Genomic DNA, 19,303 nt, shown 5'->3' on the forward strand with positions numbered 1-19,303 from the left:
TCTGTCCGGTTTGGTTTTCCTGCATACCTCAGAACTGTAAACAAACATCTGTAGGGCGCGTAAGACATGAGGTAATCTGTAGACAGCAATCGTCACAATGTAGTGCTTTAATAAACAGCATTATATATCGTCGTGTTGTATCCTGTATGCTCTGAGTTTGGTATAAAAATGCCCCAGTGTAGCGATTATTTTAATTAACCAGACCAGAGGTTGTTAATTCAGAAGGGAGCTGTCGTGGTACTTTCTGATTTATCATTGTGCAGGAATTGAACAGCAGGAGGAGCCATTTACTCATCATCGTTATGTCACGAGTAATCCTAAAATACATTTAAATTAAATTAAATGAAGATCTAAGTCAAAGTAGCAATACAACAGTGTAGAGTGAAATACTGTGTTACAAGTAAAAGTCATGAGTTCAATTTTATACTTTAGTGAAAAAAAATATTGGCATCAAAATATACTTTTATTTTTTATTAAATACTTCGTTGTATTTTATCATACTATACTGTACTATACTATACTCATACTGCATACTATACTGTGTATTATTTTACATTACTACATTTCACCTGATATGCTACTATTTCTTATTTCCATAATATATTACACTGTACTATATCACGATATATTATGTGAGCATGTTCTACTTTTTTACTGAATTATACTGTTTCTATTATATTTTTATCGTCACACAGACAGACAGAGTAAGTATCATTACTCAATAACATTATAAGTTAGTCTGGCAGCAGAAAATGGAAATGCTCAGACTTTTAAACGAGCCATGACAGCCTACTAGCTGTGTGAGGCTAATGTGTTGCTAATAATTCAAAATAACTGTTAAAATTACCGTAGGACTAACTGTTATGTATCTTACAATTTTTTTTCACACGTACTCTTGTGGACTCGTTGAATGTTTCCTGGATTATTGACTTTGTTGACCTTCCTATGAAAACGGAGCCTCGCCCACTTCAAAAACACAGAGAAAATCTCTCATGTGAAACTACCAAAACCGTTTGCAACTGCAAAGTTGTGTTCATGTCGGAGGTCATCACTCAAAACTGAAATAGGAAAATAGATTTTTCAGGGCCTTTAATGTTGATATTTCACTAATGATACTTGTACACAACATGTATTTTATGAGGGACAATGCAACGCTAATCGAATCTATATTGTGCATCTTTAACAATACATTTTTACAACACCACCAAGTTTGTTTGGCTCGCTGCATAGCTGTGCACCTGCACGCGCACACACACACACACACACCAACACACACACACACACACACACACACACACACACACACACACACACACTATAGTGAGGGAAGAGGAGCCTTTGCTCATAGTCACGCCTGTGATTTAACTGTAATGACCACTCAAAGTTCCTGCCTTATAGCTCCATCCTTGGAAATGATCATCACATCTGCTCGAGAACAGGGAGAATACAAACACTTTCCCCTATTGCATTCAATTTTATTATTCCACTTTCGGTAAAAAAAAAGAAAGGAAAGCATAACAGTAGTTATAGCAGTAGTGCAAGGAAGGATTCATACATTACATTCATCTCCACCTGACTCACCATAGGGACTAACATAGGCCACATTCAGGAGGACGATGTATAAAAACCTACATGATTCGTAAATGGAGCACCCAATCTCACCGGTCGAATCGAATGACCTAGCACCTTTTCACAGTTCATCGAGAGGCTCCTGGAGGGACCCGGTGCACCGGAACGTCAGGGTTCATAGACACAGAGGCGTTGGGTTTGGGGGGGGGGAGTCAGGACAGGAATTGGGACACGAAGGTCACGGCCTGGTCGAGGTCTTCCGTCAGCTCCTCCGGCAGCGTCAACACCGCCGACGTTAAGCTCCGTGTCAGTTCCAATATCCTACGCAGGGAGCAGGGTTGACATCAGCTTGTTGCTGCAGTAATCGTCATCAAGTTAATGCTCGGACTCTTAACTCACCAGTTGATGTAGTGAGCGGCCAGCTGAGGTTCGTGCCTGGAGCCCTCCTCCACCACCAGAGACTGCTTCATCTGTTTGAAGTTGGCCTCGATGTCTTTCTTCATTTCGGAGAAAGCCTGAATTCCTCTGAAAGAGCTGACGACTTGCTGCAAACAAAACAAAAAAAAAGCAATGTTAAAAAGCACAGTGGAATGAAAATATAGAGGTTGATGCACTATAGGAATGTATTCTCCTCACATAGAGGACCGACAACTGGTGGGCAATGTATTTGTGGCTTCCGAGGTGCCTGATATCTTCTTCCAGCTGCTGACTCAGCACCAGGAGCTGGTTCAGTTTGGCAACGTGGGAGAAGTATTCTGCAGGGAGAAGCATCGGCTCACGTTAGTCGATATTTTCGGAGGAAAAAAGGAACGCATTCGAATCACGTGGACAGCTGGTACGGTGTGCAGCGAGAACATACAGTAAATGTAGCTCCTTTACTGGAGTGTAGGGTTAGCAATACCACAGTGTAAAAATACTCCGTTACAAGAAAAAGTACCACATTCAAATTCTTACATAGAAGCACAGGAGGATTATCAGCAAAATGTGCTTATCGTGCAGAATAAAGGCCCCTGTGAGTGTTTTATCATGTCTATACATTTAATGTAAAGTCAAGGTCGAGCCTATTTTGAACATTTTATAAACTACTGGTTTAATCTGTTTAATCTAGAACGAGGCAAATTAAACTATAAGGCAATCTTGTGCGTTGTGTGTGAAATCTTCCTTTGCAAAGTGAATTGTAACTGAAGCTGTCAAATAGAGTAATAAGTCAAATATATTTTAATATAAATGTATTTTCAGTATTATGTAGCATTAAATAGAAATAATTGAGTCAAGTACAATTGCTTGAGTAGTTAAAATCCCATCGCTGTCTGGGTGTCCAAGTTTAGAATAATACAGAACAGAAAGATACAATATACATATTTATAAATTAGAAACAAGCTGCTTTTTGACAGCTTTGCACTTTTATTTCTTCTTTTTTTACATGTCTTGAACTGAATCCCAGCTAGAATAAAAAAGGCCTTGATATTTCACATGCCTTTCTAAATCCATACATAATCTGTCGTCAAAAACACCAACAGACTGCAATGTGCTTCTTCTCCCTCCTCCTCCTCCTCCTCTTACCGTCCATAGGCGGCCTCTCCAGCATGTCCACTGGGCTGCCTTGAATGAGGAACACCTCCACACGGGGGAACATTACAGACAGACCCACCATGTCCAGGTAGTCCTGAGGAAACACATGACGCCTCTGCTTTTAGGGCAAGCAACAGTAGCCTTTAATTCAAGCCCCTTTTAGGGAAGCGTGTGACGTGAATACTCTTGTTTTATTCAGACAATATCATCAGACTTTATACCTCCAGCTGGGGCATGGGCTTTGGTAGATGTTCAAGGCACTGCAGCATCTGGTCGAGAATCTCTGATCCTTGAGCCTGGAAAGTGTCTGACTCCTCTGGGCTACAGCCCTGTCCTAACTGCTCCTGGAACTGGAACATGGAAACTATGAGCGATAATGTCGCCGGATTAAAAGGAGCGTCAATGCAGAGAATGGTGTGAAAGTGCTTAATGAACAGTGGGACCTGAAACCAGTTCATAAGTCTTGGCATGTTGGGACATAATGCACATGATCGTGCTTCAGCTGGCAATGACTTCTTCAAGTCTAATGCTGCCTTTGAGTGCCGTCGTAAATGTCAGAGTTATAATATGGGAAAGGATCATAAGGACTTCTCAAAGAATAGCATGTGTGTGTGTGTGTGCGCACAATTTAATACAATTTAAGAAGAAGAAAATGTGTGCTCCTGGCTAATAAAAGCACCCTTAATGATGCCCCAAAAAGGTGTTTTGCTGAAGGGATATTTTCCTATTAATGGGTTTCCATCAAGCAGAATGATGCAAATTATGATTTAACAAACACTGTATTTAGTTTAAAACTAAAGAAAAAAAAAACTAAAGAAAAAAAAAAGAAAGATGCCGGAACAGCATGAGCAAGCCCTAACTGCAGTTCTACACATATTCTTTGCAGGCCGTTGCCAAGTGCATGTCTTGTCATCCTCATACAACGTGATGGACGGCCAACATTTGCTGATGTAATTAAGTTGCTGCACACCCAGCGCTAATTGACTCTTGTTTAATGGGCTCGCATTGTGCATTGGTTAATACATTATATAACCGTTAATTAGCTTTGGTTAAGGCTGATGGAGATGCATGGGGCTACTTTTTTATTTTTATATATTTAATATAGTATATGAAATGTGACTCAAATTTGACTTGACAGTTCAACAGAAACAGAAACTGGGACAGAAAGTGCAGGAGTTAAATGTGATCTTTGTCAGCACCGGTGGAAGTGATGCATTTAGGTGCTCGGGTCAACTCTACCTGCTGCATCTGTGCCCTGATGAGGAGGTCCAGCTGCCCGCAAAGACACAACATCTCCAGGCCCACCTGCTCCGGACTCAGCTGGACCGGTATCAGGGGTCTCCTCACCTGTAGCTCCACTGACCACACAGCAACCAAATCAGTAGGCCTGTCTGACATCTCCCCTTATTAATGACATAACTAAAAGGGGGGAGGGGGACAACGTGCATGCGTCATCTAGCCTACAGTTCCTACAGGGAGGATGGAGGAGTTTTACAGGGACCGAAGGGGAGTGGTCAGTGTGTTGAAATGAGACGCGGCCCGGTTCACAAACTCCTCCGAGATGCAATTCGAACACCAGAAAGATGTCAACGCTGCTACAGCCCGAAATAATTAAAATAAAAAAACTTGTGTGCAGCGCCGGGACTTACCTTTGAAAGCTTCGTGGTAGACGCACGGCCGGCAGAGCGGCTCGGATGTGCTCACCGCCATATCGGACTATGGTGGTTATCTCGCTATTCTCCTAAATGTGCAGCGCCGATGAAAGCCATAAGGAGGGCAGCAAGGGCAACGTTACCATTTGAGTCTATGTATTCATCTTATGTCATTAAGTATCCAATCCATCGCGTGTGGATGCGTTCGAGTGTCAAACGTTCAGTCGAGGTGAATAAAAGCCGACACGGAGTCTCTTCGTCCGCAATTCGTTCGTTTTCCCGCAGATGCCGACGCTCACGCGCAGCCGCGAGTTGAAGAATACATCCTCAACACCCGTAGGATCCATGCAACTATGTAATAATACAAAAAATAAAAACAATGCTCACGCCCTTTGCAACGACAGCCGTGCAGTCACAGTCCGTGATTTGCGGCTCTGAACGTCCCCTCCCACCACACAGACTGGGCCTGTCTGGATGATGTCATGCTTTAGGGATGAGGATGCAGAGCGTCTCTCTCCAGGTTTAACACAGGAACAACAAAGACAACCAGGATGTAAGTGTTGGAGATTAACGAAGTAGATTTAAAGTACTATATGTAGTAATTAGTATTTTCTTTTCATTCCGCATCTTACCTGTAGTCCACCAAATTTAGTAAGGGGTTTATTGTACCTTTTACACCAAAACATTTTTTTGCTAGGGTTGCAACTAATGGTCATTTTCATTACTGATTAATCTGCCATCTCAATTGATCATTTGGGCTACACAATGTCAAAACACATTGAAAAATTGCCTTCAGTTTCAAAAAGCAGCAAATCTTAACTGAGCAGATTTGCTGGAACTAGGAACTGATTGGCCTTTTAGCTGGAATAATGACTTGTAATTTCTCATCAAACTAGTTGCAGATTCATTTCCTGTTGATCAAATAACCCCTGAATTGTCCCAGCTGTATTCATTACATATATATAAGCAGGACATTTACTTAAAATATAGTATTTGTGTAGTGATCGGATGAATTCAGTGCTGCCAGTGGAAGATCCTTGAAGCACAAACCAACTTTGGGCTTGGTTTATTAAATAGCAAAGTCAGACAGGAAGTCTCAAATCCTCCAATCAGGACTCAAAATGGGTCTTAATAAAATATGACTGGCTTATAAAGTTTGTCACAGTTTTTACAGTATCCAAAGTGAAAGTTTGAAATAAAAATGCAGAGGTCTTGTCAAAGTAAAGGAAAGAAAACATTTAAATAGTGTGCTAAGGAATATATCTCCTGATACTATAATAATATCAGTCTGGCGTTATAAAAAAAGAACTAAAGACAATTCTCTAGAAAAAACTCTAACTCACCTGATTCTGTTCAACACTCAAATATACAATATAATACATATTTTCGTAAACAACCTTAATTTCAATAGATAATCTTGTTTACAAGTGCACCTGGAGGAAAAAAAATAACATTTATATCCCCCACTCGTCCATGTTCTACCTTAATGGCAAATCTTGTCTGTGAGCTCCTATCAAGAATAAAGACTGTGGTCCACAACTGTACATATTTAAATTATTTTCATAACAGCATTTCCACATCGGGTCAATAGTCCAGTGGCTGAAGCGGAGAGACACGGGCTAGATTTTGACATCTTGGGACCACAGTTGTTACTTTCCTCTTTCTTCTATGCTCAGAGATGGGCCCGTCAGGTTGAGTTCCAGAGTTCTGAGCATGTAGTTTCTACTGACGAGTGCCGGGGGGTAGAGCGAGGTTGGCCATCAGCTCGTGAACAGAAGCAAATATCGTACACTCACCTGAAAGAAAGACAGAAAAACACCACAGCGTTAGAAATGACATTTTGTATAAATAACAACGGTGAATATTCAGTTGACACCACTTTCAGTTTAGCAAACGCTTTATCGACGCAGTCAATTATTCAGTGCGAGTCTCACCCTGTCTGGCTGGGTGCAGTTCATTAAACCTCTTAAGGATATTAGAGACCATGAGTGCTGCGGCGCCAGAGGAGCTGTGCTGTCTGGGGATGTCGGCCTGCTGCGTGAGGCCGGTGGCCATGTCGTACACGATGGGCACGATGATGCTCACCGGCTCCTGGGGCACTGGGATACGTTGGGTCAGCTGCAACTGTGAGGTAAAAACGCACCAAACACAAGGGGGTGTCAGGTTGTTTCAAAATGATGCTACACGGAGCTGATGTCGAGGCTCTGAGGAGACTTACAAAGAAGAGCATCTTGGACTTGAGCACCACGGCGATGGTTCCAGGAGGGGCGATGGGGGGGGCACTGGGAGGGATGGTGAGGCAGAACTGGACATTCCACTTCAGCTGAGCCGCCTGGTCAGGGAACTGCAAGGAACAGCAATATATAGGTATAATACCTTTCAAACACATGGGCAATTCTAATGGCTTTATTCAAAAAGGTAAAGAACAGCATCAACATATAAGATGGATATCTTGTGTCATTCATTACACACAAATACATTTCTCTACTACACAGCAGTACAGTTTATCAGAGCGTTTAGTGTACTTGTTTGGTATCTTGTTGCAATGTTTACTCTTGTTTGCCAGCAGGGAAGTAAAGGTTTGCTATACGGATCAAAATACTTTAAAAACAACAGATAAACTGAGGGGGCTTAGACACAAGCATGATTCAATACATTGTAACAACCGCTCTTATTAAAAAAAAAAAAAAAAAAAAAAAAAAGACAGTGCCACCCACCAGTTCGAGCTTCATGATGCGCACACAGTCCCTCAGGATGTTAGTGGGCGCTCCCAGCAGCTTTGTGAAGGCATTCAGAGTGTTGTATTTGAAGGGAGGACCAGCAACCTAGAAAAAGGACCACAGCAGATGAATCAATGGAATAATAACAGCATGAGTGCAGGCATGTCTTTCTATGAATGGCCTTCAAGTCCATCCCTGTAAACCTAATTGACGAGTCTTTTAATTGAAGCACTACACTTCAACTACGTTTTAAATGCTTCCAATATATAAATATAACACAAAACTTTTATCATGTATATGTTAAACTCAACTATGTGTGTTCATATGCCTCCAATGCATATGTTTGAATAATGTATGAATAAGGCTTCAAGTGGCTGCTGCTCTTTCTTACCCGTGTCTCAAAGAACTTCTCCAGCACCTGAAGGTCCTCCTGGGACCAGGGACCTGCATTTTCTGGAGTGACTTTGAGCTGCAGCGTCTGGTAGTTCTTTGGGTTGAGAGCCACACGGCACTTGAGCACGTCCGTCTTGAACATTATCACGCCCGGCTCATTAGAGTTCACAATGGACAACTGGACGAGAGTTGACAGAGCAGGGTAAGTTAGGGGGGGGGGGGCAGAACACACAATGCAATTTGAGTGGAATTATCGCTTCAAATGAGTGCGGCACTTACGTTGGCCTCCTGCTGGATGATCCTCTGAAGGTGCCGCCTCATGATGACCGACCCCAGAAAACGCTCAAGTGGCGAGCAGAGGTAGCTTCCTGCCAGGCCCGGCACCAGGCAGGGAGTGGGCGAGGGGAGCAGAAGCACATGCAAGGCATTGTGGGTGAGTATGGTGGGAATGGAGGCAGCCCAGGGGCGCTGAGGTAGCTTGCGGGGTGGAGGCATACTAGTGGGCATGACTTGTGAACCTAAACCAAAGACAAGAGAGGGAGAAAGAAGTTGTAGAGCAGGGGTCGCCAATTGGTGGACTGTGGGCCGGATCCGGACCCAGACGCCGTTGTATCCGAACCCAGGACCTAAAATGGATTTTATTTTGATAGAGTGCTTCTATTTTAACCGGCGCAGCTTTTACGGCACTTGTTCAGTGGTGCAGGAAACGCACCGACTAACGCGTTGTAAATCACATCACGTGAAGCAGCTCAGCCAATCAAATATGGGTATTCTGACAAGTTTCCTGAATCGAGTGAGATGTACACTCACCGGGGGAGACACGAGGAAAGAGAAGGAAGAGCAGGAGAATAATAGGTGAGTCAGAGAAGTTATTTCACATGACGTTCTCCAAAAAGAGACAAGTGGTCAGAGAGACCAGAGTCTTTAACCAAGAATGAACAGACTCTTATAGGTTAATTCTTCACACAGACAGTTTATAACCAGTGTGTCTCATATGTTTAGAGACCGTGGCGATTATTAAAAGCGGTAAATGAAGCGACACTACGAGACAAAGCACAACTCTTTTGAGCAAACGTACCCACTCACATCTAAATGAAGACACAGAAAATAAACCTAAGAGTCCAATATGATCAGAATCATAACACATGAATTCACTGACCAATGATGTTAACAGAGAGAATATAACTGAAACAAGTGGTTTAATAACCACAGATAAAGTCCATGCTCACTTTAACTTTTTAGAAGATGAGAAAAATATAATATCGTGGCTTTTTTTATTGACATCACGTCACACCTGAATGAACTGAATTTAAAGCTGCAGGAGAATTCAGTGAAATACTTTATTTTAAGATGCACATTTTTGAAAAGCTTTCTGTTATGTCCTTTACACGAGGACATTTTCTCAATCTGGACCTTTTGGAATTTTAATTGAATACCCCTGTTGTAGAGAAACATTTAAATATTTGAATAGAGCTACGCTGACACATCAGACGACATCATCTCGTTGCAAACATATCTGTATCTGTATACATGTAGGGTAATAAGTAACAAGCAAGTAAAGCAGTGCCAAACTAGGTTTGAGTACTTACTGGATCCGGCACGTGGAGAATGAGGGTCGGGGATAGGCGAGTGCAGCGATGGGTTGCCAGGGGACATGCCATGGATCCTAGCCCCAGGAGAAGGCCCTGAGACCTGGGGTGAGCCTGGCCACTGGCCCCTATGGCTGGGAGACACCATGGCATACGGAGAGCTGGGGTCCAGAGCACCTATGGTGAAGGAGAACCAGAACATCAGCGACGAAACAACAACAACAAACACTGTGAAACAAATACACCACCGTGTGCCCACTGACCACAGGCCATTTGTCATATAGTCTGCAGTGCCAAATGCAGCTCTTCAGTTCCGCCCATTCCAGCCCTTGTCCCACAGACCAGAATTACCACTGGGGCCAGAATTTTTACGGCCACCCTGCTGCTTACCGTGGGGACTGGCAAAGCTGGTCTGGCCCATTGCTATGCCCAGAGAAGACGGAGACGGGGTGGGCCCGAAAGGAGAAGGTGCCCTCAGAGCTCCGCTAGGGGAGCCAGAGGCATGGATGTTCCCTGCGCACACACACACACACACACACACGCGCACACACACACACACACACACGCACACACCAAAGGACTCGTCAGACTCTTAGGTTGACAAGTTCTTCTTACACACACACACACACACTCACTCACGCATGTACACACATGCTAAAGCAGGGCGGAAGGGCTGTAGTCTCTGGCTGGTGGGCTGAGATGGAGAGGAATGGAAGGAGCAGGACTAAATGCATGCTTTGTTCCCTCTCAGCTGTGAGGTGTGTGCATGTTGCATGAGAAACAGCTGATCTCATGTTTTTTTTTTTTTTATGAAAATCAAAATGGGCACACATGGTTGCTCTTCCTCATTTTTGGAAATATTCACACGATTGGCAACGAAATGCGTAAGTCAGCAGGGAGGTTGATGGCAGCAATGGGATATATTCAAAAACAATGATTTGCGGTCGTAATCCTGCATGGCAGCTTAACAAGCTCAGATGACACAAACAGTACAGGAAATCATTCACTCACACAGACTTGGGACAAGCACAAAGTTTGCCGTTACCTGGCGACTGGGTGGGCATCATGGACGGCGAGGGAGTTACGTTAGCGTGGTAGTTCGGTGGCGGCGAGGTGAGAGGTGGGTACACGCCTCCCGCGCCCCCTCTCATTGGTTGTGGCTGCTGCTGAGCTTGCAACTGGTTCATCAGACTGTCCATCACATCGACGCCCACCGGCGAGGGCGGGTTATCGTCTTCATTGACGGAGCGTCTGCGAGCATCCTGATTACTGTCTACAAACATATTCAGGAATGTCTGGACGGGGGACACGAGAGAAGGACAGAAGTTTATGTTAAAAGATGGACCAAAAAAAGGTTTGAGTTGTTAATCGTAAAATTGTTTATCTGTATTACATTTGGAATCAAGTAGTATTTTGTAGTGCTGATTAGAAAATACCCTTAAGTGTTCTCAACACATAGAATTTAAAAGCTTTTCACATGAAGGGAAATATGCAGTTAGCTTAACAGCTGGCCTGGTAGTCCAAAGATAACAAAATCTGCCACCCAAAGCATCTCTGAAGCTAACTAACACGTTATGGTTTCATGGGGGGGTTATGTGTCAGACTGTTTCTTGGTCAGGTGCAGTGAGTTTGCTGGAGCCGATCACGGTGATCACAAGACTCCAGTGCGAGTGACTTTAGAGATGCCGGTAGAATTAAACTTTGAACAGAGCCAGGCTAGCCTTTTCCGGTCTTTATGCTAAGCTAAGCTAACCAGCTGCTGACTTCAAGCTTCATATTTAGCGTACAGATATTAGAATGGCATCTCATCTCCCCCTTGACAAGAAAGCAAATTTGTGGATTTCCAAAACAGACTTGTGGATTTTGGGTGGACCCTGATCCTGCCACTTTTAGAACTAAAAGTGGCAGGATTTTCTTTGCTCATGCAGAAACTTCATTTTTTTTAGAGAGACCCTTTCCCAGATAAACTCTTGTTAGTTGACACCACCGCTGTGCCTCCGAGCCTGGGATACCTTGAGTCCGGGAGCAGGGTAGAAGCCTTCAACGATCTTGGTGTTGTCAAAAAGACTGTAGGCTCCATCTCTGATGGCCACCACGCCGCGGCTGCGACAGTAGATGTCGATGCAGTACATGTTTCTGAACGCCAGGCGGATGTGTGTGGGTGACTGGGGCAAGATGGAGAAGCACTGGTAGGCAGTGTTGGTGCGCTGGGTCAGGCCCAGCATGGGCACTGTTGGTAGCTTGTTGATTGCATTCAGAGGGGCCTGTGTGTCAGAGAGCACCTGAGGAAGATGATAAGTAGAAATGTTACCCAGGAAATCACACACAACACTGTAAGTAGATGGTATGTGATGTGGATAGAGAACGCAGAACAAGGGAGGAAGTAATGTGAACACATTTAAGTGGAACCTTAAAAGTCACTTGTACATGTTTTGGCTGCGGTTTACCTGCAGCAGGTGCATCACGTTCGGACCCTTGTTGAACATCTCTTGTAGCTGATGGAGGATGATGTTGTGGCAGTTGGAGCAGCCGGAGTTGGGCCCCACAGTGCCCAAGGCCAGGTGGAAACGCTGGCTGTTGGAGTTCCACTGGATGGTGACAGAGCTGCCCTTGGTGGTGCCGTAGCACAGCACCAGCTTACGGTAGTTATACAGCCGCACCTCTGAAAACAGGCTCAGGTAAGATGGCATCTCTGGAGGGAAGCAGTCACAACGCGCAGCTGCATTAGATCAGTGGGTTTCTTTTGCTCAGCATTGACCAACTAGCGTGAGTGACACTGATCAGTGCTAGCCTTAACTAACTGGAATTAAGTACGTGCAGAATTCTACACACACACGGCTCAAATTTACTAAAGTAAATCTGATTATTCTGGGTTCTAAATTTGAAAATAAGCCAATAAAATAAGGAAACAATGTTTGTATCACCGTCATCGCAAATCCACACATCTGCACCAAAATGACCAGTAAAATATCAGCTGATTTAAGACAGTCTTTCATTTACATGCTAGTGAAATCTTTGCTTTGCGGATGACCGAGCACGTACCTGGCAGCGCTCGAGAGAAGTTGAGGACACACTGGTAGAGCTGGCTGATGGCATTCCAGTCATTAAGGAACATCTCAACCACCTTGCGCCCGCCCACCGGCTCCGACAGAGGGTTCTCATAGGTCAGATACACATGCCGCGTGGAGGCTAGTACAGGGGACAGATGGGTTTGTTTAGACGCTGGGCCGCGTTGTAAACTTTTAGTGACCAACTGGGAGCACACTGTGTGTGTGTGTGGTGTGTACCTTGCTCCTTGCTGTGTGTGCTGTTCAGAGGGCAGTTGGCCAGCATCAGTTCGGCCACCCAGGTTCGGTTGTTCCTGCCCTGCAGCCGGAAGGTGCAGTCCAGCAGGGACCGCTCTAAAGCCCTCCTGGTCTCCTCTCCTACACCTTTACAGGGAGGAATCCTGCAAAATAAAAGCATTACACTGAATAGTCACAATGGCTTTGGGCAAAAATTATTCACGCTTTATATTACAAAAATATTACATTTAGCTGTGGTCGTGTGTGCATAAATGCATGCGTGTGTGCTTGTGACTGTGTGTATTACTTCAGTAGACGTATCGCATGACTGCTGCCATCCCCCTCCACTTGGACACCCTGGTTTGGAATCTCCATGTTGGACAGCTGCTCAAAGACGGACACAGACAGACAGCATTAGCCAAAAAACACTGACATTGCCATGTTTTGATATTGTTTTTTACGAGACATCTACGATTGGCATGAATGGATTCCAACTCTCTGAGCACTGTGACTTACCTCTGTTCTGAGGCCAATGAAAGGCATGTTGGTGTCGCACATCGCTACTAGGTGAGCCAGCTCTTTGTTGAAGGCACACATTTCTCCAGACCGCTTAGGCTTCTTTGGCTCTGGGTCCCCCTGGTACCCAGATGCCTACGAAGACAAAACAAATGCATATTGAAGGACATTTATTTAGCTTAATTTATCCAGCTGGGCTCACATGGTTTTTCTTATTAATGGCTTGTCTGTCATTGACAAAAAAGGTCCTAGTTCTAAATTCTAGGCAAGCACCACATCCATTAAAACAAAAAACAAATGTGTGTATGATGAAATAATGAATGGTTGGTGTATAACTACAGTAGCACTAACTACCTTTCTCTTAGTCCCAGGCCGGGCCCCTCTCCCTGTTGTGTCCTGAACGAGGTGCTCTAGGTTGGGTTTGAAGTGCTGCAGGAGCTGTGCACACATGGGTCCGTCGTCTCCTTCCAACTGAGACACGGACAGGAAGGAGTACTTGTATTGCAACGCTGTGGGGCTGCTAGGCACTTCGAGCATTTCCACCAACTACAAAAAAAAGAAATAAAAATAGAAGGACATAACAATGAAAGCAGATCCTAACCTTTTTAACTTTGTGGAGAGATTGTTCTTCAAGCAGCAGTTCCCAACAACATATTGGTTGAGGAACTCACAATGTAGTACTGCGGAAGACGCGTGAGCTTGATGAAGAGTTTGTGTTTGGACAGGTTGCCGACGGGATGGGAAGCCGAGTTGGACAGGTGAAGGACATCAGTGCACACAGTGGGAAGGTGTTTCACGGACTGCCGACAGCGCTGCTCCCCTAACCAGAACCTTACCACGGAGAAAAAGAACGATTTTGGTGTCGAAACAAAATCTAAGTAGTGAAAAGTCCCATATTTATTAATAGCTCATACTATTACACACAGCATTCCCACAGTTCACAAGTGCAAGACTCGGGGAAATTCAGAGCCATGGCAATCCTTCTCAACACCCATCTCGCCACCTGCTAAGCCAAGTGTTGCTACCGACAGTTCTTAGTCAATTTTGACACGCTAGCAGGCATCAGACTTCGCCGTCTACTGTTGACTCCAAACAGCCTCTGCTATCTTTTGCCTGTGCCAAACAATACTTTAAACGGTCAGCTGGTAATATACATGTCATGTGCATTGCTATTTAACAAATGGAGAACTCACTTCAGTTGTTGAAGCCAGGATATGATGCGCTTCATATCATCGTTAATGGTCTTTTCAATGTCATCCAGCATGGACTGATCTAGAGAGAGAACACACCGGGGTTTCACTCTCACAGAGCAGAGCAGACCAACGTTTAAATCATCCCAGATACACTACCAGCCAAACTGCTGATTCCTTTGTTGTCACACACACACACACACACACACACACACACACACACACACACACACAAACCCTTATACAAACCCACAACCTGAAAAAAAAACGGACACACAACACAATGAACTAACATAATGAAAAAATAGCAACGAGTTAATGTGTGCTACGACTTACCTAATCCATACAGCATGGGTTGGAACATGCCAGAATGCAGGTCTACAAAAATGTGTAAGCACTCCGAACGACCACAGGGCCCAAGTATCGGAATAACGAGTGTGGGTAAAGCAGTCTCGATGAACGCTGAAATAAACAAACACACACTTAGTATCTCTTTTGCACAAGGCTCAAAATCATGGTACAACATTAATTGACAGAACGCAAATGGGTGAAAGCGTGAGAGAGCAAGTCGCTCTGAGCTAATGGGAGTTTTGAACATGCAATTTATCATAATTAAGACCAAGAAAATCCTCCCATTAGATTTCTTTCAGTGTTAAAGTGAAGCGTTCCGCATCCTTAAGAAGGCCTCTTTTTTACCAACTGTTGTCACTGATTAGCACAGCAGCTGCTGGAGGCGACAACACGGATTTCTGTGCATTGGCTCGATATATACCCAAGAATGTGTTTCACTGATTTAATGACGAGAAAGTAGAGTAAATACACACAGTTGTCGCTGGGATTGTTGGTCTTCAGAATGGCCTTCAGCTCCTGAAGCTTCTGATTGGACCGTGCATGCACACTGTCGATCAAAAGCTTCTCCACCGACAGATGGTCGATCTAAGGGACGAGCGAGAGAACACAAACATTATTTGTCCGTACGACATTTGCACAGTAAGCCATGCTGCCCATACGTTATATTACGCCGAAAACATATGTCCAGTCCACCTTACCCTCATTGCTCTCTCCATTAATTTGGGATCGCAGGCCGGGAGAGGAGGCTCATGAGATATTTGCAATGGTTTAGATCCATCTGATTCGTCAATCCTGACAGTGACTTTATGCACTGAGGCTGTACCTGTTTTCCGCCCCAAAACCTGTTGGCTGGTGAAACAAACAAAAAAAAGAACAGAGAATAAGAATGAAACCTACATTCATGCATCCGCCAACTTTCTCTCATCATTCAATTTTGGTCGTTTTTTTTGGGAACACAGTGTTCTCTTCAATTTCTATGTAAGGGCAATTGTAAAACGTCTTACTTCCAGACAGTGAGTGTGAGGTATTTTGCGGGCATATATCTCTCCTCCTGCACCAGGTCTCCCCATCGCTCTCTGATCAGCATCAGAGTCTGAGAGTGGAGCACCTCTAGCTGCAGTGACAGACAGAAGGAGTCTGGAAACAATGTGGTTAAAGAAAACAGTGTGGGAAAATACCAGGTCCAGGTGATTAAAGTTAAAAACATAAAAAAAAAAAAAAAAGACAAGCACTATACTCATCTTTCCATTAACATTCAAATCACACACACACCCACACACATACACTTTGTTGGTAAAAAGGGGTATCTGTGCCCAGCACAGACTGCTCTTTGACATGGTGAGCTGCACTGCTGGCGATGGTGGGGGAAAGGCACAGCAGAGATGTACCGATTAGCATTGTGATTAGCACAGTCGTGGTTGGCTTGCATGCTTGATTAGGCCCTTTGATATGTGCATGAATGCTTACAAGCTGTTGTATAGGCATGTGATGGTCAGAACAAATCCTCTCCCTACTTTATGTACAGGTTGCAACAACATAGTGAATGGCACTCATCACTGCCTGAAAATACTAATGCTCATGGATTGGATTTGATGTTGAAATGATGGTACAAAAATGTCACAAAGGCGTTTTTTAGCGCAGTATTAAAAGATGTTGGACAAATATTCCATAGGGAATTAATTACACCTCACATGATATGACTAAGTGACAGGTTGTATGGAAAACAGTGCTGCCCTTCACCTGTCAGCAAGAAAAGGCAGTTTAGTTTTGTTTTTGAGAATTCATGAAAAAACAAAAAAACAGGGCTTTAACTCGGATGCAATTCTGCAGCTGTGTTACTCATTGGAATGCTGCAAGCGTCTGCTTGACCAGTCAATACTCTATATGCTCCGACAAACACTCCCGCCCCACTGCAGCAGTTCCCATCAGACTGGGACTAAAGCCAAGTGGTTTTGTGCACGACGTAGACAAAATGCAACGTCGATAGAAAGGATACGCAAGCAGTTGTACATGTCCTGTAGGGGTTTATCATCCGCACACAGACGTGCCTGGACCAGCTCGTGGATGAAGTTCACCTGCAGACTGTGGACTAGGGTGCGGCCATCTGTCAAAGTGGAGGGGAGGGGGAATCAGGTGACGGAGAGACGAACCAGGGAAAACATTAGCAAATTAAGTATATTGTCAATCAGTGTGTCAGCGGTACCCACTGTGTGTGTGATGAGTGCACGCCTTACCTCCAGTTTCTTTGTCCTCTACCAGAATCTCCAACTTCAGCAGCCTCCAGGGAATGTCGGGGTCATCTCCCATCACCGTCAAGGTGGCCTCAAACTCTCCTTCCACACGAAACTTCACGCGCCCATTAGCTACGAAAATATACACACAAGCAAACACATGCATGAAATCTTCCCATAGCAAATACATCTAAAAACAAAATGCTAAATATGTTATTGGAACGGCTGTCAGTTATAGTACACCCTAGTGGGTTTAGCTGGCTGCTTACCAACGGTGAGGTTTGCTAGCTGGGGCGGTAAATCTGTGGTGACGAGGCGGTGTCGTAGAATCTGATTGAGCTGGCTCAGGGTGGTCTGCTTCTCAACCTTGGTGATGGGGTCTGGAGGAATGATCTTGTCCTAAAGAAATGGACGTGCATGAGAAACTTTTTTTTAAAGCACGAGTTTGATCTCCCAACATATTTTCATACACGTTAGCAGTATTAGCCAGCAGAGAAGGGGGTTCAACAGACTTACTCGTATACATGTGGGCAGGCGTGGGTATGACCCTGTGGTGAGAACGTCAATGGCAAAGGGGATGGCGAAGCTGGGCAAGCGAGCATGTACCAGGGCATCTCTGGCCAGCGATGCCAGCCTATCGGCTGTATCCACAAACAGGATGGTCTGCTGATCCAAGAAGCTGGAGATCATCTGTCACCATGGATACAACAGAAAGAAGTAAGCTTATTGGTGTTCTAAAGGAAACAAGTCAGTTTGCAGTTGATTATAAAAACCCACCGAAACAGGAATGTCAAATTACAAGCAACATACCGCACACTTCTCAACTTTCCCCGCATTGCTGGCCCACTTCACCAGGGATAGCAGACGCACAAACAGCTGCCTGCTACGGCTGGCAAACTGGACGATCTCAATTTTCCTAAAAAAGAAAAATGAAAAGGGGGATTTACAACATTTCAAAACAACAGCTTAACAGAATGCATGACTAAAGGAGTGAAGGGATAGACAAGTTCTGAATAGAATCCAAAGAAGCATACCTCTCCAAGTCCGTTTTCCTGGGAAGTCTAGAAAAAACATTAAAACGTTTAATTACTGCAATTGTTCCTCATCCTCAACAGTAGAGCAATAGCACAACATAACATTATTACATGCATAAATACTGCGCATCCTTTATATGAGACTGCTTTGATTACAGCAAATGTAAACGTTCATATTTTCAGTTAACAGCAGACTGCAAGTGGTCTATCATAAAGTCACATATCTACGCCCCACATAAACGCTAACTATTAACGCTGGTTAACATAGATATAACTTTAGGCTCTTCAGACAAATTATGATGTGCTATTTACCGGTACGCCCCCTCGCATAACAGTAACGACAGTTATCTGTGCTATCCACGTTTTTAGGGTTTAAAATATGAAGAAGCATCTCCTAATTCCTCCATTAGCGCCAACGTAGTGCGCCCGTTAGTTGTGTTATGGTGGCTGGGAGAAGAGCATCATCTTGAGTTCGTAAACGTTAGCTTATTAGCCCGCCGGTTAGTTAGCTTTGAGGCCTACAATGCTGAAGTGTTACTTACAGTTCTGCCAGCAGCGTAATTTCGTGGTAGGTCCTCTGGAGAAGAAATTCAATCAGCAGGCTCAGCCGGACCCCCTGTGTGGCCGGTGCCCCCGGTGGTGGCGGCTGCGGACCCGAGACAACCGGACCCCCGAGTGGGACAAGCTGCCCATCTGACCCAATCTGCACCGGAGCCATTTTACAATGACGATATGGGCTAGTTAGCTGCGGTGATAACCACCCAGCGCTACAACGGGGGGAAACGATCTAGTTGTAGTAGGTAACTCCTTGTGAAAAGATGTTCTTCAGTCTCACAACATCTCTTTCACGAGACCAGTTTCTCGGCGTGGACTTGGTTCCGTTATTCGGCAGAAAACTCAACAAATGTACCACATTTGGTAACTCATTACGGAGAAGGCTCAACGCCGCTCAGCCGCCATCTTTGCTGTCGGGAATGCCGACCATATGTCCGGTGGGAAAGAAAACCCGGACAAGAGCCTTGAGGAGCGAGAGTCGTGAAAGTCTCCTCATAATTGTGTTTGACACCTGGTTCCCAGACTGGATTAACTGGGACCAAACAAGGTGGAAAGTGTCAGGTTCACAACACCAGAGATGTGCTTGTGTGTTTACAGACGTAGTTTAGCTTGGCAGCTTCGATCCGTCTGTCATTTTTTCATTAATG

At 44.4% G+C, this 19,303-nt stretch overlaps 2 protein-coding genes across 4 annotated transcripts; both read right to left on the minus strand.

Annotated features, from left to right (window-relative positions):
• Positions 1 to 526: 526 nt before the first annotated feature.
• On the minus strand, positions 527 to 5,740 carry LOC116395870 (uncharacterized). The gene is made up of 7 exons (XM_031870052.1): positions 4,791 to 5,740; positions 4,381 to 4,499; positions 3,363 to 3,491; positions 3,133 to 3,235; positions 2,206 to 2,324; positions 1,969 to 2,114; positions 527 to 1,890 (listed from the first exon to the last, which is right to left on the minus strand). Exons 1-7 carry the CDS (start codon positions 4,849 to 4,851, stop codon positions 1,782 to 1,784), a joined length of 786 nt encoding a protein of 261 aa, XP_031725912.1. The 5' UTR covers positions 4,852 to 5,740; the 3' UTR covers positions 527 to 1,781.
• An 87-nt stretch (positions 5,741 to 5,827) lies between these two features.
• Positions 5,828 to 19,073, minus strand: med14 (mediator complex subunit 14). Of its 3 annotated transcripts, none has more exons than XM_031870046.1 (29): positions 18,644 to 19,073; positions 18,102 to 18,128; positions 17,878 to 17,983; positions 17,584 to 17,757; positions 17,337 to 17,466; positions 17,071 to 17,199; positions 16,833 to 16,940; positions 15,841 to 15,973; positions 15,535 to 15,685; positions 15,310 to 15,421; positions 14,822 to 14,947; positions 14,489 to 14,567; positions 13,967 to 14,126; positions 13,650 to 13,841; positions 13,296 to 13,430; positions 13,087 to 13,163; positions 12,783 to 12,943; positions 12,538 to 12,684; positions 11,943 to 12,157; positions 11,508 to 11,777; positions 10,541 to 10,790; positions 9,886 to 10,008; positions 9,496 to 9,672; positions 8,186 to 8,424; positions 7,905 to 8,084; positions 7,511 to 7,618; positions 7,012 to 7,137; positions 6,728 to 6,917; positions 5,828 to 6,589 (listed from the first exon to the last, which is right to left on the minus strand). In XM_031870046.1, the coding sequence occupies exons 1-29, from the start codon at positions 18,817 to 18,819 to the stop codon at positions 6,516 to 6,518; spliced, it is 4,275 nt and encodes a 1,424-aa protein (XP_031725906.1). In that variant the 5' UTR covers positions 18,820 to 19,073; the 3' UTR covers positions 5,828 to 6,515. The 3 variants fall into 3 exon arrangements, with proteins under 3 accessions (XP_031725906.1, XP_031725905.1, XP_031725907.1); XM_031870045.1 differs by having other exon boundaries at positions 11,943 to 12,187; XM_031870047.1 differs by lacking the exon at positions 9,886 to 10,008 and having other exon boundaries at positions 11,943 to 12,187.
• Between the last annotated feature and the right edge of the window lie 230 nt (positions 19,074 to 19,303).

The sequence above is a fragment of the Anarrhichthys ocellatus genome, unplaced genomic scaffold, assembly GCF_004355925.1.
Source record: "Anarrhichthys ocellatus isolate YVR2014 unplaced genomic scaffold, GSC_Weel_1.0 scaffold51, whole genome shotgun sequence".
Taxonomy (NCBI): domain Eukaryota; kingdom Metazoa; phylum Chordata; class Actinopteri; order Perciformes; family Anarhichadidae; genus Anarrhichthys; species Anarrhichthys ocellatus.

What these genes read in the sequence shown, in the direction of transcription:
- LOC116395870 (XM_031870052.1), bottom strand. Translation starts at nt 4,851, where the DNA reads ATGGCGGTGAGCACATCCGAGCCGCTCTGCCGGCCGTGCGTCTACCAC. An exon ending in TCAGGGCACAGATGCAGCAG is followed by an intron (nt 3,492 to 4,380) that starts GTAGAGTTGACC and finishes TCCATGTTCCAG; the next exon opens with TTCCAGGAGCAGTTAGGACA. An exon ending in GCCGCTCACTACATCAACTG is followed by an intron (nt 1,891 to 1,968) that starts GTGAGTTAAGAG and finishes CTCCCTGCGTAG; the next exon opens with GATATTGGAACTGACACGGA.
- med14 (XM_031870045.1), bottom strand. Translation starts at nt 18,819, where the DNA reads ATGGCTCCGGTGCAGATTGGGTCAGATGGGCAGCTTGTCCCACTCGGG. An exon ending in ACCCATGCTGTATGGATTAG is followed by an intron (nt 14,568 to 14,821) that starts GTAAGTCGTAGC and finishes TTCTCTCTCTAG; the next exon opens with ATCAGTCCATGCTGGATGAC. An exon ending in ACGTGATGCACCTGCTGCAG is followed by an intron (nt 11,778 to 11,942) that starts GTAAACCGCAGC and finishes CATCTTCCTCAG; the next exon opens with GTGCTCTCTGACACACAGGC.